The following is a 21,750-nucleotide window of genomic DNA, read 5'->3' as shown; positions in this document are numbered from 1 at the left end:
AAAAATTCCACATTTTTAGCTAATGGGATTTTCAAGTTACTGTTTTAAAAAAAATTAAAGGAATAATCAGGACTTCTGTGATTGCTTTTTCTAATGATTTTAGCCATTCTCTGTTATAAAATTTGTAACTAATAAAAAATAGTTAAAAGTTGAAAAGTTTATAAGAATGTCTGTCCTTAGAGATATATTGATTGGTTGATTGATATATTTATTTTTTGAGAAACTACATTTCCTGATGTCATGTCTAAATATGCAGGTCTAAAAGGAGTATCTCATAATAGTACATCACAGTTTTGATCACTCATCTTTTAGTTATTTGTAGAATGTGCCTACTTTGTCAAAATAGAAACATCCACTTATTATTAATGCTCAAATTAGTCTTTAGCTCCTCTTACTTAAAAAAAAGTAGATGAAAAAATGGTATGTCTAAAGTATTTAGTCATCCATGGTAGGTATCTTCTTTTTACAGTTGTCTTTATTTCTATTTTCTACAGCTCAGAGTGTATTTGCGAACCTCAAATCTGGACAATGCTTTTGCTCATGTCACCAAAACACAAGCAGAAACATTACTGCTTAGTGTCTTCCGGGACATGGTAATAGTTTTTAGAGCAGACTGTTCAATATGCCTTTATAGTATTGAAAGAAAATCTGATGGGTAAGTGTATAAAATATACAGTCATTTTTTGCTCTTATTTATCATGCTTCCTCTGTAGTTTTATTTCTCAAAACAGTTATTTTAATTTTATATTTGATTTCCTTTGTTTTAAGAGTTTTGTAAAGCAAGGAATTTTAATTAGTGATCTTTGTATGATAGTTATTTTTTAGCTACCAAAGGAAATAAACTATAAAGCTTTACCAATTTTTTTTCAGCTAATCTTACTGGATTCATTTGAAAAAACAAGCTGGTTTGGGATGGGGTAAAATTTTAAATATTAATTTTTTTTTTACACATCTTGATAACAAGTTGTTACTAATTTTCCTAGTGTTCTAGAAACTTGGGGAAATTTATAGTATTTCTATAGCTTTAGGGGTTTAGGAAGCATGACCTTAGCAGACTCTTGCACATTTTCACTGGCCTAGCTGGCTGTAGTCTAGAAAAGGAAAAACAGACAGTTGTCTTGCTGTTTTCTTGCCTATATTCTTCTTGGTGTCTGGCTGACTTGCAGCATTTAGACCACACTTCTTGAGTTTTATTTTGTTCTCAGATGGCTTTTGTTTCTTTTTATAAAAAAAGCTATGAAGTGCGTGTTTGCTGAAGTAGCTTAGTAATTGAGGATATCTTTTATAAAGATAAAAATTAACAGATCACCTTAGATAGAACCCTGGAGAAGGCAATGGCAACCCACTCCAGTACTCTTGCCTGGAAAATCCCATGGATGGAGGAGCCTGGAGGGCTGCCATCCATGGGGTCGCTGAGGGTCGGACACTACTGAGCGACTTCACTTTCACTTTTCACTTTCATGCATTGGAGAAGGAAATGGCAACCCACTCCAGTGTTCTTGCCTGGAGAATCCCAGGGATGGGGGAGCCTGGTGGGCTGCCTTCTATGGGTTTCACAGAGTTGGACACAACTGAAGTGACTTAGCAGTAGCAGTTATATAGAACCCATTTCCTTCGTCAGCCAACTATTTCTCAGCTGACTAAGCTGTTCCTATAAGCTTCTTCCCAATTTCTTTTTTACTTTTTATATATTACTCCCTTCTTTCCCTCCCTTCATCTCCATTTGTGTTCTTGGGTGCCACAGCCTTGTCATTCTGCTGTTTAAAGGATACTTGGAGAGGTGGAAATGGTAGGTAGAAAGTATTTGCTGCTGCTAAGTCGCTTCAGTTGTGTCCGACTCTGTGCAACCCCATAGACGATAGCCCACCAGGCTCCCCCATCCCTGGGATTCTCCAGGCAAGAACACTGGAGTGGGTTGCCATTTCCTTCTCCAATGCATGAAAGTAAGAAGTGAAAGTGAAGTCGCTCAGTCGTGTCTGACTCTTAGCGACCCCATGGACTGCAGCCCACCAGGCTCCTCCATCCATGGGATTTTCCAGGCAGGAGTACTGGAGTGGGGTGCCATTGCCTTCTGGGGCCCCTATAAACATAAACTCTCAAACTATTTGTAGTGGAAATGGGGGAAAAAAAAACTCATTAGAATTGTTGAGATGTATGGTTTCTTTCTCTCTTACAGTCCAAATGCTGCTGGTATTCAGGTTCTTCAGGAAGTGTCCATGTCACGCTACATTCCTCACCCTTTCCTAGTGGTATCTGTCACTCTGACATCAGTGAGTACAGAGAATGGAATCACCTTGAAAATGCCACAGCAGGTACCATTCTGTTATCAGAGCTCTTTAGAGTTTTCGGGTCTTTGTGTTTTAATTTGGTATTAGGAACTATTCGTTTGTTCAGAAAATACATACTAAATATATAGAATTTGCCTTGTGTGAAGATGCTGGGTTACAGTGCCAACTAAACAAACATGGTTTTTGCTAATACTGGAAAGAAAGAATTACATAGATAATTAATATAAATGTAATGTGTATACCAAAAAGTAATACAGGTTACTGTGTATACCAAAAAGTGATACAGTGTTAAAACATTATACTGTGTATAAAAGTTATACTGTGTAACAAAAGCCTTAGAGTAGTCTAAGCAATCACAGATGGTTTCTCTATCATTTAAATTGAAACCTGAAGAATAAGTGGTGGTTATCTAAGTAAAAAGGAATTTCAGTCAGAGGGAACAGTTCAAAGGCCTGTAGATAAGAGAGAACACGACACATTCAGGGAATTAGAAGAAATTTCACAGTGACTGGAACAGAGTATGACAGTCTTATTGATACTAAGGACTTTGTCTTAAAGTCTAAAGTGTTTTAAGCTAGATATTATTAGATCTAAGCTTTGTAATACTAGAGAAAACATTACAAAGGAAGAAAATGAACCAGAGTTGGACAAAACTAGATGAAGGGAGAGCAGCTAAGAGTCCATTGCAGTGATCTAGGTGAATGGTGTCTGTGGCCCAAACTTGGGTAGTGAAAAGAAGATAGAAAGAAGTAGAAGGAATATGACATATAGAGGACTCCATGATTAGTTAATTATGAGCAAAGAGAAGGGATACTCCCATAGCTTCTGGTTAAAGTAACTGTGTAGGTAGCGTTGCCACCAGGATCCAGGTTGCATAACTTATGTTTCCAAACTTCATGTCAATGTGGAACCCATCTTCAAAGAAAAGTTCTGTGTGGATTTACTTGTCATCCCTGTCTGTATAGTCTTTTAAAACTTCCTATGGCATCACTGACTCGATGGACGTGAGTCTGAGTGAACTCCGGGAGTTGGTGATGGACAGGGAGGCCTGGCATGCTGTGATTCATGGAGTCGCGAAGAGTCGGACACGACTGAGCGACTGGACTGAACTTAACTGATTAAGGCACTTCCACTGAGTGCCTTTAAAATACAGGTTCCATTTTCTCTGCAAACTCGTATTTCATGTAACCAGATAGTCCTAGTTAATAAAAAAGGAATGTTTTACAGAAGAACTCTAGCTAAAAGATATGGAAGGAATTTGAGAATTAAGAATCAGTTTTTCAGCCTTTGAAAAAATGAGTGGATTCAGTGACACCAGTTGAAACCAATGAAAGGTTGATGGGAACTTCACAATGAAGGTATCGAGTTGTCATGCCTAAGCCTTACTAGTCAATCTTAGCATCACTAAAAGTAGGAGGACCATGCATGCTTCCTGGGGTGATTCAGCCTGAGGATCACATGAAGAATTACTGCCAAAAGCATTGAGCCTGAACTGAACCAAGCTTCTCGAGTCATTTTCTGTTCATCAGAAATACAGGGATAGAGGTTTAGTTTAATAACATTCTGTAGGAAAACTGCAGGTCATTAATGTGGAGGAAAAAAGAAAAGACTCTTTTAAATAAGACTTTAGAGCTATAACAACAAAATGCAATTCATAAGGTCATTTGTATCTTGATTCAAATAGGCTACAAAAAGACTGTTAAAACAGTTAGCGATATTGACTGAGAGATGACACTGAGAAATAGTTCTAAATTTTAATTTAATTTAGATGTGATGTTGGTGTTGTAATTATATAATCAAATGTCCCTATATTTGCAAGATGCCTATTTAAATGTATAGGAGTAAAATGGCATGATATCTTCCTTTAAAATACTTTGGCAAAATAAGTATTAATAAAAAGAGAAAAGGGATAGGTGAAACAAACCTTGGTAATTGTCAATGTGAATAATAAGAATAAGATGGGGGGTGTACATTTTATGTACTTTTCATCATGTTTGAAGTCATATTAAAGAAAAAAGCTTCTTGAATATTCTAGATAGAGTAGGCAGTCAGAAGATGAATAACACTGGGTGCCCCATTTTAATTAAGAGGCCCCTTTACAAAGAGGAGATACTTAACTTTGTAAAGAGCAGAATAAGAAGTTGAAAGGTAAGAGGAAATAGATTACATCTTGCACAGAGAGAAGGCCAAGGTTTAAAAAGCAAAGGAAGTCTTGGTTTAACAACAAAAAATCCAGCAATGAGAACTGTTCAACAGTAAGGTGGCCTCCCTCAGGAGACTGGTGAGCTCCTTGTTTCTGATGTTCCAGTGAGAATTACCTACCAGGGATTTTTAGGGTAAGAGATGGTTTGTTGGGTTCCTTCAGATTTAGGACCTTGAGGATACATGTGGTCCCAGCTTTTGTGTATATTCAGTTTCTGAAAAGTTCATCAGAGTTGCTTGAGAGGGCTGTAATGGTCACCTGTTCTTACGTACTGTGATATTATCAGTAAAAAATGTTGACTGCGTGGATAGAGCTGAAGGGAAAAATAGAGAATTTTGTGTGTTTATTTTTTGCTGTGCTGGTTGTTCATTGCTGAGCAGACTTCTCTCTAGTTGCGGCAGGCGGGGACTACTCTAATTGCGGTGCACAGGCTTCTCAGTGCGATGGCTTCTCTTGCTGCAGAGCACTGGCTCTAGGGTGTGTGGGCTTCAGTAGGTGCAGCTCCAAGGTTCTAGAGCACAGGCTCGGTTGCTCTGGGGCATGTGGGATCTTCCCAGACCAGAGATCGAACCCATGTCTCTTGCATTGGCAGGCAAAGTCTTTACCACTGAGTCACCAGGGAAGCCCTTTTTTTTTTTTTAATGAAATAATATAAAATACAGTGGTGAGTGTACTATCTGAAAATGTAAAAGTGGTCATTATGAACATTAACATATTTTAGTAAACTGCAGTGAATGTTCTTCAGGTCTTTGGAAGTGTTTGAGGAGTTTGTCACTGTGGGGGTGTGTGTGTTATTCACTCAGTCATGTCTGACTCTTCATGACCCCGCAGACTGTAGCTCATCAGGCTCCTCTGCCCATGGAATTCTCCAGGCAAGAATGCTGGAGTGGATTGCTATTCCTTTCTCTAGGTAATCTTCCCAACCCAGGGATCAAACCTGGGTCTCCTGCATTGCAGGCAGATTCTTACCATCTGGGCTACCAGGGAAGCCCATTTGTCCCTATGCCAGTCTCCAGTCATACTGTTTGATTCTTGGGATTGCATATTCGGTTTCCTCTCCTCTCTAGTTCTTATAATTCTCACACAGCTTTTCAATTCCATTTTTCCTTCTCCTAACTCCAAGTTATTTGCTGTTTCTCATTATTATGGACAGATGTTCAAATTTTTAGTTTATGTGCTAAATTGGGAACAGAAGACTCCTTTCCAAGTAAAATTCTTGAGCTTTCTGACAGTTGCTTACAGATTTTTGTGGGATAATTTTTCAAATTCCTGCATTTTAAATTAACATGCTTATCACCTACCCGGATGATATAAAGCAAAAATGAGTGACAAAGTCTATGAGTATTCAGCACCCTTTGCCATTTTTTTACATACTATCTCTTGTGTCTTAGAGCAGTACAAATGAGCATTCATGTATCTGATTATTTTTTGCAAGGAGAATACATAGGGTGATGGTGGTTTTCCTGACCGAACCCTAAATGATATTGGAGCTTAAATTCATCCAGCCAGCAGGAGTCAAAGCTAGGACACAATCCATGTCATCTTATTTATCATCCTTTCCTTCCTAAAACTCTTTCCTTCTTTGGTTAGCAGCATCATGCTATGTTTCTCTTCTTGCCTTCAAAAGCTTAGCCAGTGGTCCCTTGCTCTGTTGTTGCCACATACTTTGCTTCAGAAAATTCATCTGTTACCTTCAGTTTACCAGCCTTACCATTATAGTTCAATGATTCTGGTATTCATCTCCAGTTTAGTCATCTCTCACAACATTTTTATCTGGAAGTCTTAAGATTCTTTCTAATTTAATGGGCAGTAAAAGGAAACTCTTCAGATTCCCTTTCCTAAGTTATTATCTCCTTCTAACTTCTGTCCATGAAGACCACAACATCTCTAACACCTCACCTAGATTCAGCACCCTGAGATCATCTTTGACTCAGCTTTGTTTTTTTATCCTTCATGTCTAGAATATAAGTAAGCTTTTGGTTTGTTTTAATCAAAATGTTCTTCCTCTTTACAAGTGAAAATGACTTGATAGCTGAAAATATACTTTAACACTGCTTTAAGCAGTGTTCCTCAAACTTAAAGATGGGAATCCTAGGTTTTCTACTTTGGGGTTTGATTGAAATTTTCCTTAATAAAACGCAGACTATTTACTTCATTCCTGAAGTCACCACACATGATGTCGTCCTCCCCTCAGTCATCCATCCTGAATAACTCAGAATTTTTTTTTTTAATTTTTAATATAAATTTATTTATTTTAATTGGAGGCTAATTACTTTACAATATTGTATTGGTTTTGCCATACATCAACATGAATTTTTAATAACTCTTTTATTCAAGGACCATAAGTAGTGGCTTATTTCCTGATATATTTTTACTTGACTTTCCAGGCCCTCTTTGAAGGTCTGTTACCGTCAGTATTTTTTCTTGTAATATCCCTAATCTAGCCAGATTGTTCTCACTTTCCCAGTAGAACTATTTTATCTTCTTGTGTCATTTCTATTTCATTCTCCAAGTAAAGTACCAAATGTTTTTCTCCCACCCATGTATGTCATCCTCGTCCTTCAAGTCCCACTTCATCCTTAAGCCTTCTCTAGCTATGACCACCAGGTCACTGAAGCAATGTCTCACTTTTATGAACTTCTGGAAGTCTCTTAGTTTTTTCAGGGTAATTCAACTCTACCATCAATTTGAATTCACTTTTTCATTAATTAATTATTAATTGTGTTGTGTTAAGCATGTACTACTGGAGCCAGACAGCTCCTTGACTCCAACAGAGTCTAACAGAATGACTGACCATAATACACACTCAGTATTGTTTGTTTAACCTGTAAGCATTATGCCTTGGCAGGGGAAATGCTGAAAATATACTTGTTAATTCATATGAATCCAATTTATTTTCCTTTCAGGCTCGTGATGCAGAAAGCATTATGCTAAATCTGGCAGGACAGCTCATCATGATGCAGAGGGACAGGTCCGGCCCTCAGATCCGAGAGAAGGACAGCAACCCTAACCAAAGGAAACTTGTGAGTTAAATGCAAGTCACTTAAAATGTAAAGAATGTCTGGGAGAAGGATGAGGGGATAAAAGAATTTAATAGCAGAGTATTAGCTTATGATTTGGAAACTGAGAAAGTATATAAAATTAGTTGTAAGCCTTTGGGTGCAAGACTGTGAAAAGTGGAGGATAAGATCCTAAAATGATAATAAAATGTTCTGTATGCCAGACATTACTGCTTAGGTGTTATTGCTTGGAATAATTCTAATGGAAAAACAGGATAAATTGGTGAAGTTCCTTGGGGGAGGGGGTTTGTTTTGTTTTTAGATTTAAGTACACTTACTTTGAAAGGCAGGGCAGTATTATTAACTTTTTATTATTAATTATAAACAAATTCCTCTAATTTTCCTCAAAATTTATACTATCATTTTGAAAGACTTAAGGAACTAGTACCTAGGAAAACTTCACCTACAAATTTAATGGGAAAAGAACTGATTTCAGTCTCTTCTTCTCCAGTTGCCATTCTGTCCTCCTGTTGTACTAGCCCAGTCTGTTGAAAATGTCTGGACCACGTGCCGCGCAAATAAACAGAAGCGTCACCTGTTGGAGGCCCTCTGGCTGAGCTGTGGAGGTGCCGGGATGAAAGTCTGGCTCCCTCTTTTCCCCAGGGATCACCGCAAGCCCCATTCCTTCTTGTCCCAGCGGATCATGCTGCCTTTCCACATAAATATCTACCCCCTGGCTGTTCTGTTTGAAGATGCGTTAGTCCTTGGTGCTGTCAACGACACTCTGCTCTACGATTCTCTGTATTCTCGGAACAGTGCTAGGGAACAGCTGGAGGTGCTCTTCCCTTTCTGTGTCGTGGAGAGAACCTCTCAGATCTACCTCCATCATATTTTGCGTCAGCTGCTGGTGAGGAACCTCGGGGAGCAAGCTCTGCTCTTAGCCCAGTCCTGTGCCACGCTGCCTTACTTTCCTCACGTGCTGGAGCTCATGCTCCATGAAGTGCTGGAAGAAGAAGCTACCTCACGGGAGCCCATTCCCGACCCTCTGCTTCCCACAGTGGCAAAATTTATCACCGAGTTCCCCCTCTTCCTGCAGACAGTTGTTCACTGTGCCAGGAAGACTGAGTATGCCCTGTGGAACTACCTTTTTGCAGCTGTTGGAAACCCCAAGGACTTGTTTGAGGAATGTTTGATGGCTCAGGATTTAGATACTGCTGCGTCTTACCTTATTATCTTACAGGTAACAATTCTCTTCTTGTAAATGTATAAGAATTAGTGAGCATAAACCTAGAGGAAAAAGAAAGCAAATGTCCTTGGTTGGCACTGTAATCGTGCTTAAAGAACTAGTACAGGGACTTCCCTGGTGGTCCAGTGGTTAAGACTCCATGCTCCCAATGCAGGGGGCCTGGGTTCAATCCCTGGTCTCAGGGATCTAGATCCTGCATGCTGCAGCTAAAGAGTCCACATGCTGCCACTGAGACTCGGTGCAGCCAAATAAGTAAATACTAAAAAGAAAAAAAAGAACTATTAGAGTCAAGTTTTCTGTTCAGTTTTTATCTTTACTTTTGAAGAACTCAATCTACTATATGATGGCAGAAAATTACTGTTAGAAAGTAGCATTGCAGGGTTGGTTTTTTTTTTTTTTTTTTTTATCCTGTTTGCCCATAAATAGGCCTAAAACAAATTAATGAGTTTACAGTATTATTTTGAATAATATTAAAGGAATGTCTTGTATGTATACATATATGTATATACATTGTGCCTAGTCGCTCAGTCGTGTTGGACTCTTTGTGACCCCATGGACTGTAGCCCAAGCTCCTCCGTCCGTGGGAATTCTCCAGGCAGAAATACTGGTGTGGGTTGCCACGCCCTCCTCCAGGGAATCTTCCCAACTCAGGGATCGAACCCAGGTCTCCCGCATTGCAGGTGGATTCTTTACTGTCTGAGCCACCAGGGAAGCCCGTGTATGTATGTACATATAATGTATTATAATACATACAATAATATGCCCATATTACATAAGATTATCAAAATATTATATAATAAGATCAGATCAGATCAGTCGCTCAGTCGTGTCTGACTCTTTGCAACCCCATGAATTGCAGCACGCCAGGCCTCCCTGTCCATCACCAATTCCCGGAGTTCACTCAGACTCATGTCCATCGAGTCACTGATGCCATCCAGCCATCTCATCCTCTGTCGTCCCCTTTTCCTCTTGCCCCCAATCCCTCCCAGCATCAGAGTCTTTTCCAATGAGTCAACTCTTCGCATGAGGTGGCCAGAGTACTGGAGTTTCAGCTTTAGCATCATCCCTTCCAAAGAAATCCCAGGGCTGATCTCCTTCAGAATGGACTGGTTGGATGTCCTTGCAGTCCAAGGGACTCTCAGGAGTCTTCTCCAACACCACAGTTCAAAAGCATCAATTCTTTGGTGCTCAGCCTTCTTCACAGTCCAACTCTCACATCTATACATGACCACAGGAAAAACCATAGCCTTGACTAGACGAACCTTTGTTGGCAAAGTAATGTCTCTGTTTTTCAATATGCTATCTAGGTTGGTCATAACTTTCCTTCCAAAGAGTAAGCGTCTTTTAATTTCATGGCTGCAGTCACCATCTGAGTGATTTTGGAGCCCAGAAAAATAGTCTGACACTGTTTCCACTGTTCCTCATCTATTTCCCATGAAGGGATGGGACCGGATGCCATGATCTTCGTTTTCTGAATGTTGAGCTTTAAGCCAACTTTTTCACTCTCCACTTTCACCTCCATCAAGAGGCTTTTGAGTTCCTCTTCACTTTCTGCCATAAGGGTGGTGTCATCTGCATATCTGAGGTTATTGATATTTCTCCCGGCAATCTTGATTCCAGCTTGTGTTTTTCCAGTCCAGCATTTCTCATGATGTACTCTGCATATAAGTTAAATAAGCAGGGTGACAATATACAGCCTTGACGTACTCCTTTTCCTATTTGGAACCAGTCTGTTGTTCCATGTCCAGTTCTAACTGTTGCTTCCTGACCTGCATACAGATTTCTCAAGAGGCAGATCAGGTGGTCTGGTATTCCCATCTCTTTCAGAATTTCCCACAGTTTATTGTGATCCACACAGTCAAAGGCTTTGGCATAGTCAATAAAGCAGAAATAGATGTGTTTCTGGAACTCTCTTGCTTTTTCCATGATCCAGCGGATGTTGGCAATTTGATCTCTGGTTCCTCTGCCTTTTCTAAAACCAGCTTGAACATCAGGAAGTTCACGGTTCACATATTGCTGAAGCCTGGCTTGGAGAATTTTGAGCATTACTTTACTAGCGTGTGAGATGAGTGCAATTGTGCAGTAGTTTGAGCATTCTTTGGCATTGCCTTTCTTTGGGATTGGAATGAAAACGGACCTTTTCCAGTCCTGTGGCCACTGCTGAGTTTTCCAAATGTGCTGGCATATTGAGTGCAGCACTTTGACAGCATCGTCTTTCAGGATTTGGAATAGCTCAACTGGAATTCCATCACCTCTACTAGCTTTGTTTGTAGTGATGCTTTCTAAGGCCCACTTGACTTCACATTCCAAGATGTCTGGCTCTAGGTCAGTGATCACACCATCGTGATTATCTGGGTCGTGAAGATCTTTTTTGTACCGTTCTTCTGTGTATTCTTGCCATCTTTTCTTAATATCTTCTGCTTCTGTTAGGTCCGTACCATTTCTGTCCTTTATCGAGCCCATCTTTGCATGAAATGTTCCTTTGGTATCTCTGAGTTTCTTGAAGAGATCTCTAGTCTTTCCCATTCTGTTGTTTTCCTCTATTTCTTTGCATTGGTCGCTGAGGCTTTCTTATCTCTTCATGCTATTCTTTGTAACTCTGCATTCAGATGCTTATATCTTTCCTTTTCTCCTTTGCTTTTGGCTTCTCTTCTTTTCACAGCTATTTGTAAGGCCTCCCGAGAGCCATTTTGCTTTTTTGCATTTCTTTTCCATGGGAATGGTCTTGATCACTGTCTCCTGTACACTGTCACGAACCTCATTCCATAGTTCATCAGGCACTCTATCTATCAGATCTAGGCCCTTAAATCTATTTCTCACTTCCACTGTATAATCATAAGGGATTTGATTTAGGTTATACCTGAATGGTGTAGTGGTTTTCCCTACTTTCCTCAATTTCTGTCTGAATTTGGCAATAAAGAGTTCATGGTCTGAGCCACAGTCAGCTCCTGGTCTTGTTTTTGCTGACTGTATAGAGCTTCTCCATCTTTGGCTGCAAAGAATATAATCAGTCTGATTTTGGTGTTGACCTTCTGGTGATGTCCGTGTGTAGAGTCTTCTCTTGCGTTGTTGGAAGAGGGTGTTTGTTATGACCAGTGCATTTTCTTGGCAAAACTCTATTAGTCTTTGCCCTGCTTCATTCCGTATTCCAAGGCCAAATTTGCCTGTTACTCCAGGTATTTCTTGACTTCCTACTTTTGCATTCCAGTCCCCTATAATGAAAAGGACATCTTTTTTGAGTGTTAGTTCTAAAAGGTCCTGTAGGTCTTCATAGAACCGTTCAGCTTCTTCAGTGTTACTGGTTGGGGCATAGACTTGGATTACTGAGATATTGAATGGTTTGCCTTGGAAACGAACAGAGATCATTCTGTCGTCGTTGAGATTGCATCCAAGTACTGCATTTCGGACTCTTTTGTTGACTATGATGGCTACTCCATTTCTTTTGAGGGATTCCTGCCCGCAGTAGTAGGTATAATGGTCATCTGAGTTAAATTCACCCATTTCAGTCCATTTCAGTTCACTGATTCCTAGAATGTTGACATTCATTCTTGCCATCTCTTGTTTGACCACTTCCAATTTGCCTTGATTCATGGACCTGACATTCCAGGTTCCTTTGCAATATTGCTCTTTACAGCATCGGACCTTGCTTCTATCACCAGTCACATCCACAGCTGGGTATTCTTTTTGCTTTGGCTCCGTCCCTTCATTCTTTCTGGAGTTATTTCTCCACTGATCTCCAGTAGCATATTGGGTACGTACTGACCTGGGGAGTTTCTCTTTCAGTATCCTATCATTTTGCCTTTTCATACTGTTCATGGGGTTCTCAAGGCAAGAATACTGAAGTGGTTTGCCATTCCCTTCTCCAGTAGACCACATTCTGTCAGATCTCTCCACCATGACCTGCCCATCTTGGGTTGCCCCACGGGCACGGCTTAGTTTCATTGAGGTAGACAAGGCTGTGGTCCTAGTGTGATTAGATTGACTAGTTTTCTGTGAGTATGGTTTCAGTGTGTTTGCCCTCTGATGCCCCCTCTTGCAACACCTACCGTCTTACTTGGGTTTCTCTTACCTTGGGCGTGGGGTATCTCTTCACGGCTGCTCCAGCAAAGCGCAGCCATTGCTCCTTACCTTGGATGCAGGGTATCTCTTCACCGTCACCCTTCCTGACCTTCAACGTGGACTAGCTCCTCTAGGCCCTCCTGCGCCCGTGCAGCCAGGGCTCCTTGGACCTGGGGTTGGTCCTCCCGGCCACCGCCCCTGGCCTCAGGCGTGGGTTGCTCCTCCCGGCCACCGCCCCTGGCCTCGGGCGTAGGGGCGTGGGGTGGCTCCTCCCGGCCGCCGCCCCTGACCTCCGACAGGGGGTGGGTAACTCCTCTCATCGCCACCCCTGACCTGGACGCGGGGTATCTCCTCTCCGCCGTTCCTGCGCCGTCGCAGTCTGGTACTCTCAGCTGCTGTCCCTGATCTCGGTCGTGGGGTAACTCCTCTTGGCCGCCACCCTTCAGGCGTGGGGTCCTCCCGGCTTCTGCCCCTGACTTCGGACGTGGTGTGGCTCCTCTCAGCCACGCTTACCGCGCCGGTTGCAGTATGTTTATTATATAATAAACATACTAATAAATAATTATTCTGAATATTAGTGGGTTTATCTGAGCCCTCCACAGTAATCTCTCTCCTGGTGCCATGGAATTGCTGAGAGGTAAAAGTTCTTCCAAATTACCATTGTTTTTATTGTTTAAAGAAGCTAACCATAAACCTGGTTTGAGATTCTGCCTGAAGCAGTTTTCCTGTCAGTTTATATGCTTCATGGCAGTTGACTGAGATATCAGAGGAGATACTGTGGCAGAAGGTGGGTGGCCCTAAGATTCTGGCTATTCTTAAAAGGCCTCAGAATCATAAAAACAGAAACACAATAAATGCAGTCTTTTGTTTGTTTGTTTAATTGAGGTCACTGCTTAGATTTCAGTGATCTCCCAAGCAATGGAATTAGAAACTTTTATCAGGATTCCTAAGTTGTGACTGACAGATGATGATTATAGTTGAACTTGCCTGTTAGGCGCCTCTCCATGAAGGCCAGGGTAAGCAGCAAGATTAAATCTGTGAAAGGTCACTGTGGGCGCCCATTGTGCAGCAGTAGTACATACTGTTGCCCAAAGCAAAGTTTTTTATTAAATCACATCCTCAGAAAGCTCTGCCACAGGACATAGACCAGAGCTTTTTTGGAGTCAGAAAGACAAATTTATACTCTTGCTTTTCTGCTGATTTTCAACAAGTTGTTTATTTCTTTGTTTAGAACATATATTTTTATTTTTCTCTTATCTAACAGTCCTGTTTTTGGGAACCTGATTTCTTTCATTTTGGATTTCTGACACTCTTGAGGGCAGGGGATTCTCAATGTGTGGTCTACAGAATTCTGGGGGTTTCTGAGACATATTCAGGAAGACTTCAGAATCAAACTAATTTTCATATTAATATTGAGATACTATTTAACTTTTTATCCTGTGCTTATATTTGTACATGGGCATTACACTCTGCATTACCATGCAATTATAATTTTTAAAAAGTTCTAAATGCATAATTTCAACAAGTTGTTTAACTCAGTTTTCTCATGTGTAAAATGAGAATGATATACCTCTTTTGAGAGTCACTAGGAGAAATGAAAGCGTGTATGTAAAGTTGAAGATATATGGCAGTAATGGGAGTGCAAGAAATCATAAATTGTATTACACCAGGGGAGTATTTGCCTCACTTCTTCTTGTATGGTACTTTTTAATGCTTCTTTTGATTTTACTAGTAAATTATTCCCTACAGTGCTATATCTGCATTACTTCTTTGGGTTTAGGGAAGCGTGGAGATAAAGAATTACTCATGTCTTCTCAAATCATTTGTAGTATAAAAGGAATTCTTGGTTGTTTTTCTAGAACATGGAAGTCCCAGCAGTAAGTAGGCAACATGCCACCCTTCTTTTCAACACAGCCCTGGAACAAGGCAAGTGGGACCTATGTCGACACATGATTCGATTTCTGAAAGCCATTGGCTCTGGAGAATCTGAGACGCCCCCATCCACACCTACAACTCAGGTTAGTTGAAGAACTGCACGGCTTTGCTAGGCCACACACCCATGTGGCATCTGTCTTTGACCATACTGCACCTTGTGTGTAATCACAGGAACCCAGTTCAAGTGGTGGTGGATTTGAGTTCTTCAGGAATCGAAGCATCAGTTTATCCCAGTCAGCTGACAGTGTTCCTGCTAGTAAATTCAGCTTACAGAAAACACTAAGTATGCCATCCGGTCCTTCTGGAAAAAGGTAAAAGAATGAAGAACTGTTCCTGCTTTTAGGGAATTCTATAACACATTGCATTTCAGAGTCTTTGTAAAATTGGATCTTAGGAAAAAACTATTTGATCCGATTGCAATTCCTTTTTACATTCCCAAAAGGCTTCCCTTTTTTCTTTCTTCTAAATTCACTTTATTCTTTGTAGTGTTTTTGCCCTTTGTACTAGAATAGGTCTCAATGTGCCCATTCTAAATGTGACTAACATTAAATTACCTCTGATAATAGAGGACCGGAATAAAAAGGAAGATAGATCTGCAAATAATTCAAAAGCCTTCTTACAGTCAACAGTTTTCCCATTCTTTCCCAGTGTACCTTTTGACATTTGTCATGTACTGGACTCTCTTGTGACCCTTTTGAGTGGAGAAGTCATTAAACAGTTCGTGCCAAAAAGTGTATCCTGGAGTCTGAAACCTGCATTATATGTAGATGGGTTAATATGCAGTAAACTCTGAACTCATGCTGAACATTGTAAAATAGATTTTCCTGTTTTGTGAGGTCCTTGCTTTCCTTCCTCTGTTGTTATGTGGTCTTGGCTCTTGGTTTCTTTCGAGAGAATCCTTTCTTTTATATTCTGTGTGTACTCTTACTACAGCGCCTGACACAGAATGAGAGCTTCCTGAACATTTTTACTGTGATGTTTTACAGCTTTTTCTTATCAGAGCCATTAATACAAACACACACTCAGACACACACACACCCAGACACACACACACACCATAAACAAGTTAAATGCAACCGTGAAAGACTATAAAACAATTGCCAGGCAAACAGTAGCTACTCAGCTATACCCTGAATGTAAGTGGTGTTTAATGTATACTAAGTGCGCACTGCTTGCCAGGCACAATTCAAACATTTCCGTGTATAGGTCTTTCAGTAACAGCTCCATATGGGTAAATATACTGTTATTATCCACATTATACAGGTGAAAAACAAAGGCCCAGAAAAATAAACTTGCTTTATATTCACAAAACTGTGTGGCAGAGCCAAGTTCAGAATGCAGGTAGTCCTGCTCCAATACTGCCCTCTCTGAAGGCACCCCATCACCCCAGTATCAAACCAGTTGTGACACACCAGTTCATAGGAATAAGGGGGAACAGACGATATTTAGTCATTCATTTTTTTAAACCTGTTTTTTTCTTATGTGTCTGTATAACTCACATTAAGAGACTACATTTCACTTTGCTTCCCTTCAGTCTCCTTGATCTGACCTCCTTTCCTCTTTTCATTGGTCTTTTCAAATACAGCGTTTATTTGCTTCCTTTCTTTACTTCATCCAGTCACTATCCTCTTCCTCATTTGGCTTTGTCAGTCTCCTTTTTGTTTTCTATTCTGTACTTTTATTTTACACACATGTGTAAGAGGCTACTTACTGTGTTCCACCTATTGTTCAACAGGTGTGCTATTGCAGGGAGAGGCTCTGATACTTGATCTTCCTCTTTCCTCAAATCTCCTACCTCCTTGTCAGCATTTTCAGTGCTACTTCATAAGAAGTATGTGAAACTTGTTCCGTAGCTTACTTGTGTTCCCACTTACAGATGGAGCAAAGACAGTGACTGTGCTGAGAACATGTATATTGATATGATGCTCTGGAGACACGCTCGGCGTCTCTTGGAAGAAGTTCGGCTAAAGGATCTCGGCTGCTTTGCAGCCCAGTTGGGCTTTGAACTCATTAGTTGGCTGTGCAAGGAGCGTGCCCGTGCTGCCCGAGTAGACAACTTCGTGTTGGCCCTGAAGAGGCTCCACAAAGATTTCCTTTGGCCACTTCCCATCATCCCAGCTTCTTCTGTCAGTTCTCCTTTCAAAAATGGAAAATACCGAACAGGTGATATAGGCTTTGTGTTACTTATACAAAAATTGTATTTGCTCCAAATGTTTAGACGTTTTTCTGTTAGTTGATATTCAAGGAAGTCTTTTCATTCCAAGCTTAGATAAAAGCTGACTTTTTGTAGATCAGTTGGAACATCCACCATTTGACTAAGGATGTAAATAGAAGTAGATCATGTGTCTCTTGGTCTTATGACTTTGAAGTTTAATTTATAAATCCAACCAACTGTTTTCTCAGATTATCAGCAAGTTGAGCATTGACTGAGTATAGAAGCTACCACACTTTTTTTTTTTTTTTTTGTAGGAAGTTTCCTGCAATGCAGGAGACCCTGGTTCAATTCGTGGGTCAGGAAAAGCTCCTGGAGAAGGGAATGGCTACCCACTCCAGTATTGTGGCCTGGAGAATTCCATGAACTGTATAGTACATGGGGTTGCAAAGAGTTGGACACAACTGAGCGACTTGCACTTTCACTTTGGCATTGGTTAGTCACAGATCTCAAAATAAGCTAAATTGTGACTTACCTGACAGGATTCATTCCAGAGAAATGGTAAAAATATGTCTTTGAGAGCTTGGGCCATCTTCTAAATTAGGAGAGGGCAAAGTGAACTGTATTTTGGTAAAAAAAAATTTTTAGGTTTTTTAGTTCAGGTTGTAATCATCATTACTTATGAAAATTCAAACAAAACCCTTTTTATTATGGCATTTGGAAGTTTCATGTTGTCTTAAAACCAAGGAAAATCATTTAAGGATGAATAAGGTTTTGTCTAGAGTTAAATGATGATAGAAGATGACTGCTGGGTGGCATTGTCTAGTCAGTGCATTCTGTTCCAGTCCAACCTCCCTGGTTCATGGTTGGGTGATGTGGTGTAGGGACATTAATTGGCTTTGAATTTTTCGTATTTGGGGTTGGTGGGGGAAGAGAAGCTGAAAGAACTGAATTGGAAATGGCAGTATATGCACCTTTAATTCCCTTTTTTTTGTGTGTGTTTCCAACTTGCAGTGGGAGAGCAGCTGTTAAAGTCACAGTCCACTGACCCATTTTTAAACCTCGAAATAGATGCTGGCGTCTCTAATGTCCAACGAAGTCAGAGCTGGCTCGGCAACATTGGTCCTGCTCATCAAGAAATAGACACAGCCTCATCTCACGGGCCACAGATGCAAGATGCCTTCCTGTCACCTTTATCTAATAAAGGTAGATATCATTTTAAATCCTAGCTCCTCATTAGTTTCTTTGGAGGAAAGTTTATATGCCGTATGTAGCATTTCAGAGAGAGCTTCACTCATTTCGAGATGTGTCCTTGAGAATTAGCATTAGTATCTGCTGGACAGGTGAAGAGTTACTAGCACAAGGCCAAAATAACTTTGGTTATACTTTGCCATGTTTATTTTACATAAATGAAACAGGTAAAACCTCACTACAGCTAAACACTAGTAAATGAACCTTTGTAATCAATTTTGATGATACAGAAACACGAACTTTGAACCTCAAGTAAGCAAAACTTTATCCATGTGTAAAGAATTCCATTCTTCTCATAGGTGGACCTGTATTGTAAAAAATTGTTACCAGTTATCTTGTTTTTTATTTCAGCTGTAAAAAATTATGGGAAAAATTTTTTTATCTTGTAAATTCCTGCATGATACCCTTAATTTTGCATCTCAGCCTTCAAACCTAAGATTACTGTCTGACCCTTTACCAAAAAAATGTGCATCTTCTGCAGTTATAGTAATGGGTGAATTACAAACTGAAGCAGCTCTAAAGTGGTTTATGTTGTCTAGGTTTATGTAAGAGCTGAAGCAGCAGTTGGTCTGATTCTGCGGCTTCAATGGCAGATCCGCCTGATGCTTGACTCTCAGTGTGTGCTCACTGCTGCCTGAGCTGCTTCTGTGCAGGGAGGCGTAGAAGCCATGGCTGCTGTTATTGTAGCAGAGTACATGTCAAATCTACTGCTTTAAGGATTTTTAAGTGTACAGTTCATTTACATTCTTGGGCAACCAACCTGCAAAACTCTTTTACGTTGCAAAAGCAAAAGTTTATACCCATTAAAGAAAACTCTCCATCTCTCCCTCCCCCAACTCTGGGCAACTACATTCTATTTTCTGTCCCTGTGTAATTGCCTTTTTGTGTCTGGCTTATTTCACTTAGATAATGTTCTCAAAGTTCATCCTTGTTGTAGCATGCATGGGAATCTCCTTCCTTTTTGCGGTTTGGCAATATTCTGTTGTGTGTTCAAAGCACATTTTGTCTGTCCATTCATCAGTGGCCACTTGCATTGCTTCCACCTTTTGGTTATTGTGAATTACGCTGCAAAGAACGGGGGACTACTGTGAATATGGGAAGTCTCTTTGAGACCGTTTTCAACTCTTCTGGGGACTGTCAGCTCATGTGGTATTTCTATTTTCAAATTTTTCGTCATAGCAGCAGCCCCACTTTACTTCTTATCAACACTGGCAGGGATTCCAGTTTTGCCACATCCTCGCCAACACTTCTTTGATGATTTTGTTAATAGTAGCATCCTAATGGACCTGAGGTGGCATCATTGCTTTTCTTCAGAAAACCTTTTAAAGAGATCATTTCAAACATATGTTAAAAGGAGAAATAATACTATAAGGGGCACCTTCCCTCCAACCCCCACTTCAGTTATTACCAACTCATGAATAAATTTCTCCTTCCTGTATAATTGAACTAAATCTAAGATATGATATGTTTTATTTGTGAATGTTTCAGTATATATTTCTAAAATAACTTTTTTTGAAAATAATGTCACATCTCTCTAAAAATTTAACAGTAATTCCTTAATACGATCAAATATCCAGTAAGTATTCAAATTCCAGCTGTTTTACAATGTCATAATATTTTTGCAGTTTAAAACAAAGTGAGAGTCACTCAGTCGTGTCTGACTCTTTGCAATCCCATGGACTATACAGTCCATGGAATTCTCCAGGCCAGAATACTGGAGTGGGTAGCCATTCCCTTCTCCAGAGGATCTTTCCACCCCAGGGATCGACCCCAGGTCTCCCGCGTTGCAGGTGGATTCTTTACCAGCTGAGCCACGAGGGAAGCCCAAGAATACTTTGAATCAAGATCCAAGTAAGATACATACACAGTGATTATGTTTCTTAAACTCCACTTTTAGTGCTTGTTCCCCTTCCCCATCTCTTTTTTTCTTCTTGCAGTTTATTCATTGAAGAGACTTGCTTCTGTGGATTTTCTCATGACTGGATTTTAGTTGATTGCATCTTCATGGTTTAAACAGTTTCTGTATTTCTTGTAGATTGGTGACTGAATCTAAAGACTTGATTGGGAATCCTCTGGTGGTCCAGTGGTTAGGACTCTGTATTCTCACTGCCTCAAGGACCTAGAACCTAAACTAAAATCCCATAAGCTGTGTGGCACCTCACTCCCCCCAAAAAAGACTTGAACAAATTGTAGCTAGGTTTGTTGTTTCCAGAGGTGGGCAAGACTGCTTAATAGGTAGTAGTGTATTTTTCTTTTCCATGGCACATAATGCCTGGTTACCTCTCTGATGATTTTTTTTTTTTTTTTTAACATCTTCTACTATTTAATGTAACATGGGAATTTTAGTAGTGAATTTAATGTTTTGGTCTCAAAATCCTAAAGAGGAAGCAACATCTGAGAGACAGCTAATATTTTTAATTGAAGGAAAACATACATTAAGCTGGTTTGTGACTTTTGACAATTCTTCATCAGGTGATGAATGCAGTATTGGTTCAGCCACGGACTTGACTGAAAGTAGCTCCATGGTGGATGGAGACTGGACAATGGTGGATGAAAATTTCTCCACACTCAGTCTAACCCAGTCAGAGCTGGAGCATATCTCCATGGAGTTGGCGAGTAAAGGGCCTCACAAATCCCAGGTCCAGCTTCGGTGAGTTTCTCAACATTTTGGAAGCAGAGGATGCCTCCTCAGGGTGTTTGGGCAAATTGCGTATATAGGCTGCTTTCCCAATAACAACTGCCCTTCTCTTCATCCGTAGATCCTTCCTAGCATCAGTCACTGTGTTTCTGCTTCTGTATATAGGTATTTGCTGCACATCTTCATGGAGGCAGGATGTCTGGACTGGTGCATTGTTATAGGCCTGATTCTTAGAGAATCCTCAATAATCAACCAGATTTTGGTTATTATACAGTCTTCAGAGGTAGATGGAGAGATGTTACAGAACATAAAGACAGGGCTGCATGCTGTGGACCGATGGGCCTCCACAGATTGGTAAGTTATTAGGCTCGTTACCTTGACTGTCATCTGGTGACTCCTCCTCTTTCACATTAAGGCTTATTTCTGGTTCATTTATTTGGAGATTTATAGGTTGCTTGAAATAAAAACTCCTTTTGTATATTCATTTTTAAGAGTATTTTCTTTAGTTACCATTTTAGACCCAGTTATTTTAAATGAGTCATATTCATTGTTGTCAGTGGATGTGTGTCACTGAGGACTAATACAGTACAGATGACCTTAGAACCAGGGTGGAACTTGATGTTTCTAGTTCTGTGGAATTGAAGATGATAACGTAAAAACAAGTAAAAATTTAAGGTCTGTGTGAGTTGAATATTCCATAGCAGTTACTGACAAGCCCAAAATAAGAATAGTGAGTGAAAGTGGAAGAGCCTGTCATCTACCCCCTTTGTCACCAGTTACTTGTGGCTTTGGGATTTCCCTCACTTGGGTCTAGTCTTAATTGGCAAATTCATTTAGGTTAAATGTTCTCTCAAGGTCCTGTTTTTCAAGTCTGAAAATCCTATTAATGGTGTTTACGGTTATAGAATATGCTTTTTAATTGCAATACTGGATAAAGAATATCCATCTTTGCTGTCTGTGTTTACACTTAGGTTACGTG

At 40.2% G+C, this 21,750-nt stretch overlaps 1 protein-coding gene across 8 annotated transcripts in view; it reads left to right on the top strand.

Annotated features, from left to right (window-relative positions):
• RIC1 (RIC1 homolog, RAB6A GEF complex partner 1) overlaps positions 1–21,750 on the top strand; it is a 163,997-nt gene that overhangs the window by 119,046 nt on the left and 23,201 nt on the right. For 6 of the 8 annotated variants that reach the window (XM_070794215.1, XM_070794213.1, XM_070794214.1 and 3 more), the window contains 10 exons: positions 495–655; positions 2,177–2,312; positions 7,398–7,514; positions 8,002–8,730; positions 14,655–14,813; positions 14,902–15,041; positions 16,607–16,893; positions 17,897–18,088; positions 20,603–20,783; positions 20,937–21,125. In XM_070794215.1, the coding sequence (XP_070650316.1) occupies positions 495–655; positions 2,177–2,312; positions 7,398–7,514; positions 8,002–8,730; positions 14,655–14,813; positions 14,902–15,041; positions 16,607–16,893; positions 17,897–18,088; positions 20,603–20,783; positions 20,937–21,125 (2,291 nt within the window). The remainder of the gene's footprint in view (positions 1–494; positions 656–2,176; positions 2,313–7,397; positions 7,515–8,001; positions 8,731–14,654; positions 14,814–14,901; positions 15,042–16,606; positions 16,894–17,896; positions 18,089–20,602; positions 20,784–20,936; positions 21,126–21,750) is intronic. The other 2 variants (XM_070794212.1, XM_019965981.2) reach the window with 1 other exon arrangement.

The sequence above is a fragment of the Bos indicus genome, chromosome 8 (genome assembly GCF_029378745.1).
Source record: "Bos indicus isolate NIAB-ARS_2022 breed Sahiwal x Tharparkar chromosome 8, NIAB-ARS_B.indTharparkar_mat_pri_1.0, whole genome shotgun sequence".
NCBI lineage: Eukaryota > Metazoa > Chordata > Mammalia > Artiodactyla > Bovidae > Bos > Bos indicus.
Note: the sequence above shows the minus strand (reverse complement) of the source record. Positions and strands in the feature narration are given on the sequence as shown.